This window comes from Leuresthes tenuis, unplaced genomic scaffold (genome assembly GCF_036924035.1).
Source record: "Leuresthes tenuis unplaced genomic scaffold, fLeuTen1.0.hap1 SCAF_5, whole genome shotgun sequence".
NCBI classification, from domain to species: Eukaryota; Metazoa; Chordata; class Actinopteri; order Atheriniformes; family Atherinopsidae; genus Leuresthes; species Leuresthes tenuis.
This window is the reverse complement of record NW_027325359.1, coordinates 4085877-4102589: the sequence shown is the minus strand read 5'-3', so window position 1 is coordinate 4102589 and position 16713 is coordinate 4085877. Positions and strand designations below refer to the sequence as shown.

At 40.0% G+C, this 16713-nt stretch overlaps 1 protein-coding gene across 1 annotated transcript in view; it reads right to left on the bottom strand.

Moving 5' to 3' along the window:
* The window catches only part of abtb2b (ankyrin repeat and BTB (POZ) domain containing 2b), a 39440-nt gene that overhangs the window by 10756 nt on the left and 11971 nt on the right, over nucleotides 1-16713 (bottom strand). The window contains exons 2-3 of the mRNA XM_072385495.1: nucleotides 4839-4988; nucleotides 1041-1251 (exon numbers count right to left, since the gene is read on the bottom strand). Of these exons, the coding sequence (XP_072241596.1) occupies nucleotides 1041-1251; nucleotides 4839-4988 (361 nt within the window). The remainder of the gene's footprint in view (nucleotides 1-1040; nucleotides 1252-4838; nucleotides 4989-16713) is intronic.

The window sequence follows — 16713 nt, the reverse complement described above, 5'->3', positions numbered from 1 at the left end:
TTGCACCAAGTGCATATACCGTACATAAGTTCAAAAATGCAATTAATCTTTTGGCATTTGAGAGCACTTTCCAAAGCCACTTTTTAACATGTAGCTGCACCGTGGCACAGACGCACATTAAAGTCTGTTTTTTTCTGACACAAAAACACAGATGTGCGAGCAGACTGCAAGTACTTGTCTAAGACACAGACTCACAATTATGGGTAATAAGCTCTACTTAAGGTACATAATCTCCAACATTTAGCTGAACTGTTGAATATCGCTATTACTGAACTAGAGAGACTCCTGTGAGTGCTTAGGGTAAAAAAAAAAAAGTTTTCACAGGTTTTATCTGTTAATTATGAAAGAAAAGATATACCCATGCACAGTTACACTTATCTACAGTGCAACTCCCTGATTTCTGTGGTAATCAAACATTATGACTCATAATTCCTTGGACATTTTTAAAGCCAAAGATTAATCAAATGTTGTCATAATCAGCAGCTATACAGATAAAGGCAGAGCATTTGATTAAAACATAACTGATATGTTCTGTAACATCTGGACTGTGCAAATATTTTTCACTGCTTCTCTCAAGACACTGAAATTGCCATAATTGTTCAACAAAGACAACTCAAGGAAGATTTGAGGAGACCTGAACAGAATTACAGACTATTTGTGCCTCTCAAGTTCCCTCAGACAATCAGTCTTCTGCCTGATTTCACCCTAAGGTGCTCTTAGCCTTCAATCAGACTAACTTTAACACCTGAAAGCTTTTGTTTGCTTGTAATTAACCTGTAGACCATTAACAACCATTACATTTACATTTATATTAACCAAATCATGAACCAAATAAACTCCTCTTTAATCCCAGATGAAAGCAGGAAGACAAAAAAAGTACAAATTGAATTAAAATACAAACAGAAATATGATAAAATGTATCTTGGATCCAAAAACCTTCTAAAGTTCACTGTCCAAGTTTAAATGTGGAATTTCCCTTCCTGCTACACACTTACAGAGAACATGTAAAATGGTTGTATCGAGTCATCCATGACTCCTACCTCTCTCTGCTGAGAGCCATGCGTGGGGGATCCAAGTTGGGATTCTCCATGGACTCCATTTGTGGGCAGCGCAGGAAGTAGTAAAGGGTGTGGAGGGCGTCAGGCGACCAAGACACGGGCTGCTGGGGACGGGCGTGGCGGGCTGGACTCAGCCCTGGACGCACTGAGCTGAGGCGCTGCATGTGGTGCATGGCACGGGACACTAAGTCACCTGGAACAAAGGAAGTATGGGAAAGTTAGACGGTTGAGAAAATGTTTGCCCTAATTAAAGACATAAGGCTTATTCATCCCATTTTCTTAATACTGTAATACTGTACCTGTGCTAAAAATATCAGTGAAGTCTTATGTGAGCCAAATGTCACGTTGCAGATTAAGAAAAAAAAAGAAAAAAGAACAATAATTGGAGTGCTGCGTTGTTCAGAATAAACCCTGTGGGCTGCCAGTCAAACCGGATTTCCTTTTTTTCTTAACCACTTTCCTCTTGTGCTTTACTCCATGTCTCCAGGGGTATCTGCCATTAGCAGTATCATTATCAGTGAGCAAAGCCAAGATGGCCAACCTAAAACGACCATTCATTTTAATAATTGAAAGAGTTGAAGGACAAACAGACATGATCACAGGCTCTAATGAACTGTTCAACTGTTTATGTACTGGCACAATTCAATCACTGCACTTAGCCTGGAAAAAGTGTGTATCAGTAACAAGATAAAATCAAGCTCAGTTTTATATGAATGCTTTAGTGTTTTTTGCTTTAACCTTATCTAATCTACCATTTGCACAAAAACTTTTATGAGAAAAGCATAAAACATGCAGCTTATCAGAGGAGTCATTGATCCATAATATGAACTTGGTGGAAAACCACAAGCAGTTCAGGAAAGGCTAATTTAGATTACTGTCGTAAAATCATGCACACAAACAGAAACGCAGAGCACAGAAAAAGAGGGCACAAGGCTGCTAGGACAAAGGCTCGTAGATCTAGGTGAGAGACCATCTTTGTCAACACAGCTTGAGGGCAGAGAAGCAGCAGAAAGGTGTAGTATCCACTCTGAGCTTGGGATGTAATGGTCTTTTAGCACAATTACCACTGGGCTAATATCTAACCAAATCACTGCAGATGGGACAGTGTGCAGAGGCCAAACCTGAAGAGCTAAACAATGTGGGTGTGTCTGTATCAAAATTAAGAGGTTTGGGGTACTTCAAGGGGGGTAGGATTGGGGTAGCTCTCCCAAAACAGACCCCACTTAAAGCTGACGGGCCTCCTTTGTGCTAACCACCACCAAATGTCCCTCCAGGAGGTCTCTCTGGAATTCCTGCACAAGATGTAGAACTTCCAGCTTATATTGTGCCCTGAAACAAAACTAAGCTCCAGGGGTCAGAGGGATATGAAATACTCCATTCTTAGATTACAAATTATTTTGGATTTCTTGTGGAAGTCGTGAGGTCAATAAATTGTGGAATGGATGCTTTTATAAACACATATGGATGAAAAGTAAAAGTTAATAAAGCAAGATGAATTCAAAGAATAAGATATTTGCAAGATATTGCCCAATATGTTAGTTCAATGCAAACATATTTTTATGCAGACTTGCATTGGCCTTGTAGGCTTTAGGAAAAAGTCATTTTATTATGGGCTTTTGCAATCTTGCTTTTAAACATTTCCCTTGGTTAACCTGACTGTCATATCTTTTATCTGAGTCTGCCAGAGCTGATGGAAGACTATTTGAATATGAAACCCTAAAATAAAGACACTTTCAGATCAATCACATTATTTAAACAACATTTCCAACAATTTTAGACATTTAGCTGAATATCCAATACCACGTGCTATCCATTATCTATCATATTTATGCATGCCATGTGTTTATGTGTCCAGTGCAAAAATCCACCCGGACTAAACAGCTCAGCACAGATGCTCCTGTGTCTGCTCGGTCTCTTGGGCTCTGATCACTGTGCCAAACCCAGTCTGTTTTTGTTGTGTAAACATGAATCAGTGGACACACGTCGGTGTGTGTTTCTAGGCGTGAATGAATCTGGATGCCATGCCTGCCCGGATTAGCCCGGCTTCACCCCTCCAGAGAGATGTGGCACAAAGAGACCACTGAGCGAAAGTGAGAGAAAGAGTTTGTCTGTACTTTCTTAATGCCTCACTAACAGCAGCAGTGTATGAACGTGGCCTTGTGCTGGAGGAACAAATGACAGAGTGTTAGCTCATTTGGAGTAGGAAACCTATCCCTACTTTGACCAACACTAATCTCCATCTCTCCTCCCCTTTGCCTGCCCCAACAGCCTCAGTCTTCACCTCTCTTCCTCTCCATCATCTCCCCCTGACCCCCTACACTCCACAGATCTAAACCAACCACCTCTCTACTCCACTACTTCTCCAACTTCATCCTTAAATCTCTTTCTATTTGTGCGTTTCTGTCACTTATTAATAACCTGATTCATGCTATTTAGCAATGCCAACTCCATTACAAGCTCCAGTTAAAACAGACCACATGTACAGTAGCAAAGATGGTGTGTGCCTAGATTTCTCTATGTTTACCCAACCAACATGTGTGTCAGCATCCAAAACTGGCAGTATGCAAGGAAATCCATTAAATGATTCAAACCACAGTAATGTCTGGTTCCCCTGGACATATTTTTACATATTTTATGACAGGATTAATCTGCAGAATGGCACCCAAATAAATTCAAAAGGACAGATACAACTAGAATCTTATTAATAGAACACTAAATAAGTCCCATCACTTATCCACATTAGCTGAAACTTGACTGTACATTATACAAGCACAGGCGTTATCACTTTACTCTCGAGAGCACAATGTGTAGATAAGCTATTCCGATGTGTATTTTTAGAAGAATATGCAATACAGGGTTTGCAAAATAGGGCTCATGATGAGACTTATCGCAGGACAGAAAGTGATAAAGAAGTAATTATCCTTCATCACAACTTGCCAGTGGTTGTTTTTTTTTTCATTACTTCTTTTTTTTCCTGTGAATAATTTTTTTTATTTTCTATATTTTAAAACAAAAGGTAAAATAGGTGCTTATGGTCAAGAATGGCCAAATATATGCCTAATATATGGCATATGGTTCAAAATTAAAACCCATGAGGTGCCTAATTAGTGTTTACTTTCTCAGGAGGGAATCCCCCACACTGACAGGTACCAAAATAGTCATTTTATAAACTATACTGCGAGTGTCTATCACATTTTAGAGTCATTTACAGGCACGCTGCTTCTGACCTCAGCTGTCTGTATCTGACTTTGACGCACACACACAAACACGCACAGAATTTTTCCCCTCCAGCATTTCACACACGCCCTACTCTGCCTCTGTCTAACCAACAATCTAACCATCACCTTATTAAGCCGATGCTTGAAATTTGTTCTCTTAAAAAAATTTTTTCAACATGATACATTTTTCATCTCAATAAAGAATACTGAAAAATGAAAATGAAAAATGGATGCAACCAAGAAAAAAGGCTAATAGAAAACATGCCTGTATGTGTGGTCTTTCAATTCCTTCTTTTTTCCCCCCTTTCTTGTTAATCAGTTTCCTTGTTTGGTGAGCCAAACGGTTTATTTCAGGTTCTGCGGTATACTACTGAAATTTAACAATTTGTACAGAATTCCTCTGAATGAATATCTGTCTTGACAAGACTGTTTTGCTGTCAGTTATTTCTTTGTTGCTGTTCAAACAAGTCAGAGGAATTCACTCAATTAAAAAAGCAGAGAAACCGTTTGCTATTGGAAAGTATGACCAGGATCACACAGAATATTCTGTATGTGCACTCACTGAGTTCTGAAATGCTGCCTACACAGGTAGCCAGCAGGGACTGTTCCAGTGTCCTCAGCTCCAGCTGCGCATAAGCATCCTCTCTGCTGTCCACAGGCGTCTGCTGGTTCTCTGTGTAGGGACTGAAATGGGCCGGGAGAGACAGAACACCTATGGAAACAAAAAACAAAGAGAAATTCGGTTTAAATAGGACATATCATTGAGCTTTTGCAGCCATCCAGCCAAAGTCCTCCAAGAAAGCCAAAAATAATTGCTAATGCTCTTTTATTTGTGTATTTGTAATCATGATAACATGACACACACAATTAGACACTCAAGGGAATGTGAACCCTGACACCAGGCTAATACAGACAAAACAAATGCAAACTATGTCACATGCAGACCTCTCTGAAAAGAATTTCGTGCCACAGCAAATGTTTAACATTATGAACATAATTGAACCAGTACAATACATAGCACACATGCTTGATGACTGCTTGTAAAAGGTTGAACTTTTACAGTAAGGTTGTCTGAGGGAACAGTAACAAAGATGAAAGTTTGGTATGGAAAACAAAAACAAGCGTAACAAGGCCCAATTCAGGATAAGTGTGGTATTTCCTCTTTGAAAGGAACCTCAGGAGATCTGGTCGCCCAACCCAAGCATCTCTGACAAGCTAGTATAATTTAAATAAAAAAACATAGAGGGTATATTATATTACAATAATAACGTTTTTAAAATAGATAAATTGTACTGTCTCTGTTTGACAAATGCAACAAGGACATAACTACTTTCTTACATAATCCAAAGATGGCACCCTGTCCTTTCACTGCTATGATTGTTGTCTTCCAGCTGAAATAGATAAAAGTAGCAAGTGATCGCAAGAACTAAGTGTACGTTCTTTCTCCTTTTTAGTATCTTCCTGTTGGCTGCTGGATCACTCCTTCCTTCATTATCTTTGCCTGCAGAGAGCGTGTGAAAACCAGGGTGTGTTGTAAGCTACTGTGCATCAAACTGATCAGACTCTGCTCAGTAAACTCTCCGATTTTGGCGTGTGTTTTCTGCCAACTCAGTGGAAATGAGAGGCTGAGGATAGAAGAGAAAATGGAAAGAAGGTAAGATCATCATATCAGGTTTGTGATTTATTCAAAAAGCCAGGGGAAAAGAGCTGCATCATCTTAAAACTCCCTCCACTCTCCCAAAGGGGGAAAAGATGGGGCACCGTCCCTAAAATGACATTCTCATGTGCCTCTGGCAAGTGGTGTGTTCTCATTGGTATCAAAGGTGAACGCTGAAAAGAAAAATCTGCTGCATGTTTCAAAAAATCTCCTCATTTTAGTTCTCCAACAAGAGTATGGTGGGCTAAATCAAGAAAGGTAAAAGCCATGAGACAGCTAATAAATCTCTTCACATTGTACAGCACTGTCTGTAAATTCTGTTTTGTTTTTTTCTTTCTTTATTAAATTCATTTTGCACTTTGTTTTTTTATTAATTTGTTTTCTGTATATTCATACTTAAAGTAAACTATTTTGTACTGCATCATAACATGAAGAAAAAACAAAGATGACTTTACATTTGCCTTAAATGGAAAGTAATGGAAACAGTTTATTTTTCAGGGTCTTTTCTCTGGTTATGCAACTACCTGCAAGTACAGAAAAAGACCAACAGGGGTGAAGATTGAAGTGCACAATATGTACTGCTAATAACAAAACATAAATAATAGGCTGAATTCCCAATAAAGCTGAGCAAAGTCACTTCAGTCTTACATGGCTCTTTGAAAATGAAAACCATATTGATCGATTTAAAAATATGTTCACTCTGGCAGAGCTCGGCTACCAAAGCGAGTCCAGTCTCATACAAAAACTGACACTCCATGGCTTTCTCTGGCTCTCTCTCGTTCTTTCTCTGCACCATCTGACTTGTATAATATGTGCTGACTCTCCGCTCCAACACAATGGAAATGGCTGCCTCTAGCAGAGTACTACTGCAACAAAGGACTTTCAAATCACATGAACAAAATGTACACAAGCTCCAACCCGCCCCTGTTCAATTACAAGCACAAACATACATCTGGGCACAAAAATATGTAGGTATGTTGGGGCTTTGATTTTTGCAGGGTGTAAATCATTTCTTTACATGACACTGAACATTTAAACACGGGAGAGGAATCTGGAGCTTGTACCTTTTTGTTTTTTTTCCACAACTCTTATGTGAATCTTTTAGCACAAATTGTCTGTATTTTTTTTCTAAGGCCCTGGACTACACTTTTAGAGATAATACATTTTCTTTTTATATAATTATGGCTACATACTTGACAAACGTCACACATTACCATGTTAAATTCTTTTTGCTCCATTTACTCTTCTAAATTGTGTCCTTTTATATAGAAGGTCTCTCTTTATGGCCTTCCTGACTGTATTCCTGTATTTTTGCATGTAATGTAAAGAGTTCATTCAAAAATAGCTTGTTTCCAGCTCCTGCCCTGAGAGAATCCTGGCTCATGAGATATAAGAGCCATTTTGAATATGTCTCATTACTGTATGTGTTAAAAAGAAATGAATATGTGGACAGTGTAATGCAAATTAAAAGAGATTTTCCGACATGTGTCCCCAATGTTGTGATTAGCAGAGAAAGCAGCACTGACATTATATCAGTCTTCAACCTCTACCTAGGTGCATAAGCTATTTTAAACAACTTAATGATACCCATAAGACTAATTAAAACTATGTAGTTTGCTGGTGTGAAACAGATTGCACGCAGTTGTTCATGCAGTCAGCTGTTAAAGCAAAACTTTCCTCTTTTGCCTTTTATCTTAAAACACATGTAATCTAAAAAATGTTTTGGAGAAAATAAATGTATGAAGTTCAGCCTGCATGTAGCACACTTAACACAGAACTAAAGCAGAATCTGCGAATATTAATTTAGTTTCAATTGATTCCACCATATTCTTTCAAAGCTGTGGTAAATGTTCATACTCCACTCAGTATTTCCCACAGTCCCACCCCTTTGCTTGCCTCACCGCTGAACCCCAGCCTGCGTCATTTGGGCCCGATGTTGGTCGGCAAGCCAACCAGGGCCTGTCCCCACCGCCACTAATATCACGAGTACCAGCAGCTCTAGCGTGTGGATCTTTTTTCTCTGGCACTTGGAGAGGGTGAGAGGAGGGGTGGGGGAGAGGGGTGTAGAGCTTTATATGAAGACAAATGAGTCATGCAAAAAACAGACACCATTTGAGGGAGTACTGGGGGAATATCTGAAACTGAGGAGAGAAAGGCGGGGGACAAGTGACACGAGGGATTCATTCTTTTGTGGCCATTATGGTTCCATTTCTGAGGCTGACCCTGCACATGTCATGTGGGAATCTCAGCTACAAATCACAGCTGAAACTTACCACGAAGCCTTTGGCAGTTCCCAGCCCATCTAAAGCATCTCCTCATGCCATTAGAGCTCCTCCAAGCTCTGCCAAACTATCACTCACAGTGATGTTAAAGATTTTGTCAGGAAAGGTCATAAAAATCAAACTACAATCTTTTGTTATGCTGAAAGTTGCCACTCTCATTCACGTGTTGTATCACATTAACAAAGTTGTTGTTAAGCCAACATTTTATAGTAAGGAAACCTTGGATTTAAACTGCAACATGTCTTCATAATAACCCTTTGAGTTAAAGTAAATGCACCGGCACCTTCCCCTGCATGCTGTCTTTGTTGCTCCTGTTTTATTATATTATCTCTCAATGTCACAGTTTGCAATACTAGACTCCAAGTTTGTGTTTTTAAGACATGCAAGGGGAGTATTATTAGATAAGATAGCTGACTCTGGAGGACAGTGCTGCCTCTCATATCTCAAGGTATTTGGGTTGTACCATTAATAAAAGGCCAGATAAACATAGCTTTAAATTCTTAAACCACAGCAATTTTTATTCAGTTCACAACACACAGTTCAGTATGAACAGCTTTTAAAAGTCTTTATTTTTCAAATTTTTCCCTAAAAGGTCACTTCATGATGGATATTATGAGTAGAAAATAACATCAAAAGGCAACAACACTTCAGTAACTTTAGATTTTGTAATGAATACAAAACCTATTTTTTCAGTGACAGACCATTTTTATTTATAGTTTTTAGTGTAATTACTATTCCCACCAGCAAATGGACATCCTCCTCTGGCCATACTTGGTGTGTATTTGCCAGTTTGTTTTGTCTATTGTAGAAAGAACGTGTGAAAAACAGATCTCCAAGTAACACAGAAGACTTGTGTGCACACACACACACAAGTGGACACCTGCCTTTCCTCATTTAACAACCTCTTCATTCATTATGGGGTGGATGGATCAGAGAGTAAGGGGAACAGGGCTTCAAAGTGAATTTCCCTGCCCAAAAAGGAGCTCTGATTCTGGTCCAGGAGGCTGTAAGTACATCCCTTTACACACAATAGTACAGTGTTTGACAGGGCTGTCATTGGGTGTGGGTCACTCCCACAGCCTCCTGATCCCCCATCTTTCTGTGAGTGAGTCTTTCACACAACAAAAGGAACTCTCTCTCACACACACACACACACACGCCTATGCTTCATTTCTCCTTGGTGGAATCCATATGCCAGATGTGATCCTTCACTCACAGACCTGACCCCTTGTTTTCCACAAGTAAAGGCTCCAAAACACCTGTTTTTCAGACATCACCATTACCATCACATACATTATGTGCCACACACATGGGTATTTTGTTAAAGGCACAGAGCATGAGGCTAACAGAAAAACTGGCGACTGAACATTAATACTGTATATGTGTATGTCTCTGGAGAGGCAACTTGATTCTGCTACACTAACTGCAGGTTTTCAACATATGAGGTTAAAAATATCCATGTGCTTGAAGATCCTTATCTAAACAAATTCTGAGTAGAAAGAGGGGCATTTAGAAACTTAAAGTGGTGTATTAGTATTTGGGTTAAAAATAGTGTGTCTTTCAAAATAAACTACCTGCATGGAGTTGAGGGCAGATAGAAACGCATTCATAAGCCCAAGCTGCTTACACTTTAAATCTCAAGTTTGACTGAAGTGTCCATTCACTGAAATATTCATGTTCAAATAAGTATGTTTCTGATTTAAAAGGCATCAAAAGTTACTGATCTCATTCACACATGACTACAGACCCTTACACATGCACACATGCCTGTTGGAGTCTGATAAATCACAGACTATGATAGACAAGCAAAGTGGGGTCTGGTCAGCGTCCCCCTGACAGCTCTGGTGACCCTGGCTGCGAGAAGTCAGAGGTGGCGCTCAGCTGGGGCTAAAAGAGGAAGTAGACTTATCAGCTGTGTGAAAGGGGCTTCCCCAAGCCACTGAGACGGGACACCCACACACATCATTAATCACTGAAAGAAAATACAGCTGAGATGTAAATGGAAAATTCCTCATACGTGGTGAAAGTCTTACTATCGCATGCTGGGTAAAAGAGATTTCAAGTGTCTGATCAAACTGCTGTCATGAATTACTGCTGGACATTTGGCTTGTGAATAGGTCTTCTGCATAAAAACGAAGAGCCTGACATTTAGATCTAACATTTGACACTGACATTAAAGTAGATGTTTGCATAGTTTTACTGTTGACTTTCTTGTGCTTGGTGCATTCTCCAGTGCGTGAGAAATGTAGACGTGCTCTTGACAGGGTGTGTGAGAAGCTCTCAGTGAAAGACGGCATCTTTGGCAGCTTGCTATGAATGCAAATTTGATTCGTAGTCACATGGTTGGAATATCTCTTTCTGGAAATGCTAATCTGCTAGTACGAGGACCTAAAAGCAGAAAAGATCATAGAGAACAACCATAGGGTCATGGTGTATGCAGCTGTCTGGCCCAATTATAACTGGGCCAGAAGAGGTCTGTCCAAAATCCCAGAGTGCAAAAACACAAAGTTTTGATCTTAATCTTCCAAGACATGCTGAAATTCTAGTTACATTTTGTGAGTCTTCTATCTGTTCTAGTTTTGTTTTGTAACAAATCTTACAATGAAAACATGAGCTACAAGCTAGCTGAAAATCCAGCAAGATGAAGAAAAGATGTGTCTTGTAAAATGGTCCTCAGTAAATCTGAGGTACTCAATGTCATGAACATAAACCACTGTCAGTGGTTCCAACAGCACAACAATGTGACTGTGGAGCTGTAAATGTGGTCTGCCAAAACACCCCAATTAGGAGCTGTAGGGTTGGGGGGGGGGCTTTGGTTTTCCACAGCACAGGAAAAAAAATCTCACCATAAGCTCTACACATCTACTCATAATCCTAAACAACTTTCTCTCCTTATCTTCTCTCTTTTCTCTCTAATCATATTTTACATTTTACATTCCAGCCTAATTGTGGTGCCTGTGGCTATCTAGTCTTATTCAAGACTGCCTTGTTCCATATGTGCCATCACTTCATATAGTAAGCAGCAAAGGAACTATATGGATCTATTACAGGATGACTAGTTTTATAGGCCCATGTCTTATTGTACAGTACTGGGACTGGAAATATGCTATACTGTAAATGGAGGCTCATTTTGTTTCTCTAATGACACAGGATGACAGCTATTATACACACACACACTCACACACACTGCAATAATACATCCACATAAACATCTGACCTCAACTCCGCCTTCTCATAATAAAATCCACTTTTACTATTGAGCGATGATGTCACAAACCCAAACACTGCCAGCAGAAGAAGGGCTTGACAAAAACAAAAAGGAAGCTAACTTTAGTTTAGAGAACAATTCTAATTATTGTCACTTTGAAAACTACCAACAGCTAAATGTGTTCTTACTAAAATAGACATTACTGGCTGGAGAAAATCAAGGGCTGCTTTATTTGCCCATTTCAAACAAAAACAGTTAACCTCTCTTTAAAGAACAAGCTACCCCTTTATTCAGCTCTCAACAAACAGCACTATTGGGCAGCAGGCAGGGCGAAGAAGTATAAAGTGTGTGTGCGTGCATTTATATGAGTGTGTGTTCACATTAATTGCTCTCTTTCGGTCTGTGTGATCAGCTCGTTTTCACTCAGCTGGAAACCAGGATTGAGAACAGAGAACCAGTCAGTTTGGATGGCAGACAACATGCCCATTGAGCAATGGTCTGAAGCTGAACTCTAGAGTGACTCCGTTCACAGAAACACATGCTAACACACACAATGACAAAGGTGAAACACAGTTTTTCTGCCCAGAAATGGAAAACTGAGTAAAGTTATGATGGATGTTAGAAACCACACAAGTTTGGGGGTCTGGTAGAACAAATTCACAAGTTTTGAGTTATCAGTCCCTGCTCATTCATTCACACAATATTACAAAATGGAATTTCCAAACATGGCTCATCCACTGTTCAGCTCTTCTGAAAGACTTGACCTGCATACTGATTATGTTTGCATACAGCTTTGCTCTGATTGTATCACTGATCAACATCCTTAAATAGACACAATGAGTTCAACAATGTCAAGACACCATGAGATACCTGAGTTTGATGTCAGATGCTGTTCCATTATCACTTCAACCCCTGACAAATATCTATAAAAAACATTTTGTGACTCACAAATTACTTATCAGATTGAGCTTGTGATCACACTTCTTTCTCGTACTTAATTCTTCTTTTACACAGAAAAGTGAACATTCACAGAGTGTCATACAACGCCCTTCCCATCACTGTGTGACGTCCACAGCACAGATTTTCTTTCAAAATGTTCAGGGAAATGTACCCAGAGCAGAAAATCTCTGTTCAAGGTGGTAAAAACAAAACAAAAAAAACTCAACTGCTTCTGCATGGTTCTCACAGTCTAACTAGCGGTTTTGACAAAGGGACAAAAAAAATCTGACATTTCAAAGACTGGATCCAACTTACCCCTTGTAAATCTAAAGCAGCTTTCTGCTGATTAACATTCCGGGTTGGGCTGGGTAGGGAGCAAAATAATGACGCAGAGCGGTGAGTCAAACTGGAAAAAATAAGGGTGGTGGTGGTGAATAGATTCTGATTAGGATTAGTGATCCACTCACACTTTCAGCCGCTTCTCCTCTACTTTTGGGAACCATCCCTCCTTCTTTATCACTCGCAAACTAAATATTTGGACACACTTTTACATAAAAAATAACAAAAGTAAAACCAAGAAAATAAGTTTTAAGTACAATGTCTGATATAATAAGAGAAAAATCAACTTAAATGATCGAAAGCTTGAGTAAATACTATACAGTGAGTTTAGGCTTAGTAGTATTTGTATTACGGTACTAAGTTGCTCGAAGATGTCTATACAGGTGCAGTGTCATACAACTATATTCTAGTTGTATGACACTGCACCATAATTCATGAAATGATTACATGTTTGCATGCTAGATCGAGCAGTAACAAGCAACAGCTGTTTAATAAATGAAAAAAGCAATCTACCAATGGAAATGTATGAAGCAGCACAAAATTGAATTCTTCAAGCAAAGGTGTAAGAACCTAAATGCACTTGCCTTCTTTCCATTTCCAGCTACATACACTTTAGTTAAAGTGATCAAAACCTGCACCGTCAGCTTCATATAAAATAGAAGCTATGCTGTCTTTTAGAGACAGAGTAAGAGTAATGCTGCATTAACCTCCCTGCTACCATCACATTCCAATTAAATCTGCATTAAGAAAGAATAACCTGCACGTTCATTCCATCCCATTACAACCTGCAGAGAGTATGATAAATAAGGGGGATCAGTGCGCTTTATTGTAACTCAGCATCATTTCGCAGCAGCATGATGAAGGGAAGTGGGTCTGTTTCAGATGGCCTGCAGTACTTTGTGAGCAGTAATGAGGAGGGCTGGCCCACTTACATCTGCCTGACTCTACTCTTGTCCAAGCCATTGTTGACAACAACTGTCTTCACTGTGGAAGACTGAAGAAAAGTTCGATACTGGGAGTGGACGCGTAATGGCCATAAAACTGGATGTTAAGAGTGGGCAGAGCAACTCATCCAATTAGTCAAGAAATCAATGTCACTGATGGAACACGTGTAGAAGCCACCTACTAGAAATAAATCAACGGACCACCCAACCTCAGACATGCAGTGTCATTCTGATAAATTTTATGGGTGCAGTATGGCCACACACATATCAGAACAGACTGAAATAATGGTAATCGCTGAGGCCTGAGGTGTCATCGAAAGCACAAATCATGTGGCCATGTGTCAGTCTCGTAGGTGGCAGCATGAGAGCACATCACGGCTCTAAATATTCCAAGTGTCTGTTTGACCTGGGCGTGTTGGTGACCTGAAGGGTGTGTCAAGAGGTCCTCCTCTTTAGCAGGAGGCAGTAAAATACCTTTAACTACACCAGTCACCTCATTCAAGTGGCTGTAGGACCAATCTGACACCCACAGGGGTTTACAGCTCACATCTGACCCCATCCCCCGCCTCCCCCAACACATACGCACATGCAATGGACAGAGGGAGTAACTATATTTCAAAAGAATTCTGCTAAAAAAGAACCATCCTCTTATGCAGTTATAGCATCTCTTTATCGCTTGACCCCCAAAGCAACACTTAAGGGCACAAAGACACATTCAGGCCGCCCCTTCTATGGCCATGAGTTCTCATGTGGTGGTCAGCACTTAAAAAGTCAAACAAAGCCTTATTGTGTCTGCATCGTCACCACAAAAGTGCACATAGATATCTATGGTACAATGGTGCTGAAGTAGGGGGCTGACAGACTGATTTGGTTTAAATAGTGGCAATATAATGACACAGAGTGGTATTTATTTCAGAAACCACTTTTTTTTTACCATTTTCCTTTGCATATATTTTCTCTTTTTTTTTGTCTCGAAAGCGCCTAAAATAAACTGGTCTTTGTGTTTACGTGTTCTCAGAAGTCTGCCCACTGTACCTCAATGCACAGATGCACACAAGATTAAATTATCGTTCTATACTTTCCTCCAAAGCAGCAAGCGGTGAATGTTTGTTAGAAAATGTGTTCTTGCATGCCACATCAATCTTTTCTTTTCCAGCTCAGGATATGGAAAGCAATGAAATTAAGTGTCTCTAAATTTATTCCTGACACACACTTTGATTTTAGTTTTGCATCAGAATGTTCTGACTTTAGTGTGCATCTTATGAAAATCAGATTTAAAGTTATGCACCTTAATCCCAACTGCACATCAAATCCAATCACTACTGTTGAAATCTTGTGCTTCTAACACAACAACTATAACAGCGTTGGAACTTTATTAAAAACACCTCACACATGGCATGATGAGTGTCTGCTTCATCTCCACATGGGGCACCTGCTCTCACATTCCTGAGTCACAAGCTCAGCAGCAACGCAAATAAAGTTGCAGGAGGTGAGAATGTGTGAGCATATGCACAAGGGGCAGTATTTGTTGCCGTGGTGTGTTCCCAGCTGTTGCCTCTGCAGGTGCTAGAGACAAGCTTGTCTCAGTGTGTGTCATTTTAATACTTTATAAGGTCATCTCAGCAACATCTGACAGATTTAATCTCTCTAGACTGTTTTAATGTGTCTATCCATGATTGCTCCGCCGTGTGTACATGTTGGTGTATTATGCAGGTCATAAGAGGCTTCTGATCCACGGGTCTCTGTGGACCACCCACTGAAACTCTCTTCTCAAAGAACAGCAGATGGAAAAAAGACAAAGATCACTGACATGTGAGATATCACCTAAATGAGTATAGAATGACTGTTGCCTTTCTCAAACTCAAACCACTTTCATTCCATCACATTTCCTTTAACTGTAACCAGATCACTTTAACAGACAGAGCATTTAAAGAAGAGAAAACAAAGTAAAAGCCAAGGGCAATTCAACCTTTGAGTGGATAGTGTACATGTATGTGCATAAGCATGTGTGTGTGTTTTAATGCATTTCTTCCTGAACAGTGCAGAGAACTCAGTCACTTCACTTAAGCTTACATTCCCATGGTGCTAACCAAAGCCACAATGGTTAAATAATAGCTGCCATTTCTTACAAACACAAACACAGAAACTCACATTCCGGCACCCATAAATTTCAGACTGGCCGCATTGTATATTATGAGTTCTTTTCAGAAATTAATAAAACCTAGTCTGGCAGGAAACAAATGATAAATCAACATGAATGACACTCACGCATTGGATGCTACCATGTGAACAAAATGTGAGCCTGATGGAAAAGTTTCCAGATTGTTGTACAGTAAACCTACTCAGAGTTGTAATATGTGCTGAGTGTTGGACTCTAACCACCGTGGTATTGTTAGTAAATCATGACTAGTGAGAGGTGCTAACCACATCCTGAGCACACACACAAAAACACACGAACCCCTCTACATATACCGTAGAGCCCAGACGGTCCAGCAGCCAGAGACACTTTAAGAAGAGATGGTTTGTGGGCGCGTGCGTGGGTGTGTGAGCTGTTTAAAGGAATGTTTGTGTGTAACCTTTTGGGAGACATGACTATTCTTGCACACACAGTGACACAGTGCCTATACAAACAAACAGAGACAAATCTGTTTTCTCCTTTTCCCACTGTAGAGTCTGTCTGGGTGTGATAATGACAGCTGAGCATGTGTGCGGGCCCTGTCCATCTTCATCATCCACTACCTCCCGTATCTGTGTCTTGTTTGCCTGGTCTCCATTCTGCATCACAGTTCACCTTTTAATCTTTTTAACTTCTTATTCCAGTTATTGTACTTTCTGTCCCATTCCAAACCAAAAAACAACCTCTGGTTTGCTAACTCGGGAACCCCCATAACCACAAAAGGCTAGACAGAAAAGAGGGGAGGCTCATGAGACATTTCATTCAACTGCTTGCCAAGTGTTCAGGGTTGGGGTTTAGACTACCCAAAGCAATAAGCAGCACACTTCCTACACTTCACAACTCCCATTCTCCGATTTCAGCCCCTGAAGTCTCCAAAGGGCTTTAACAAACA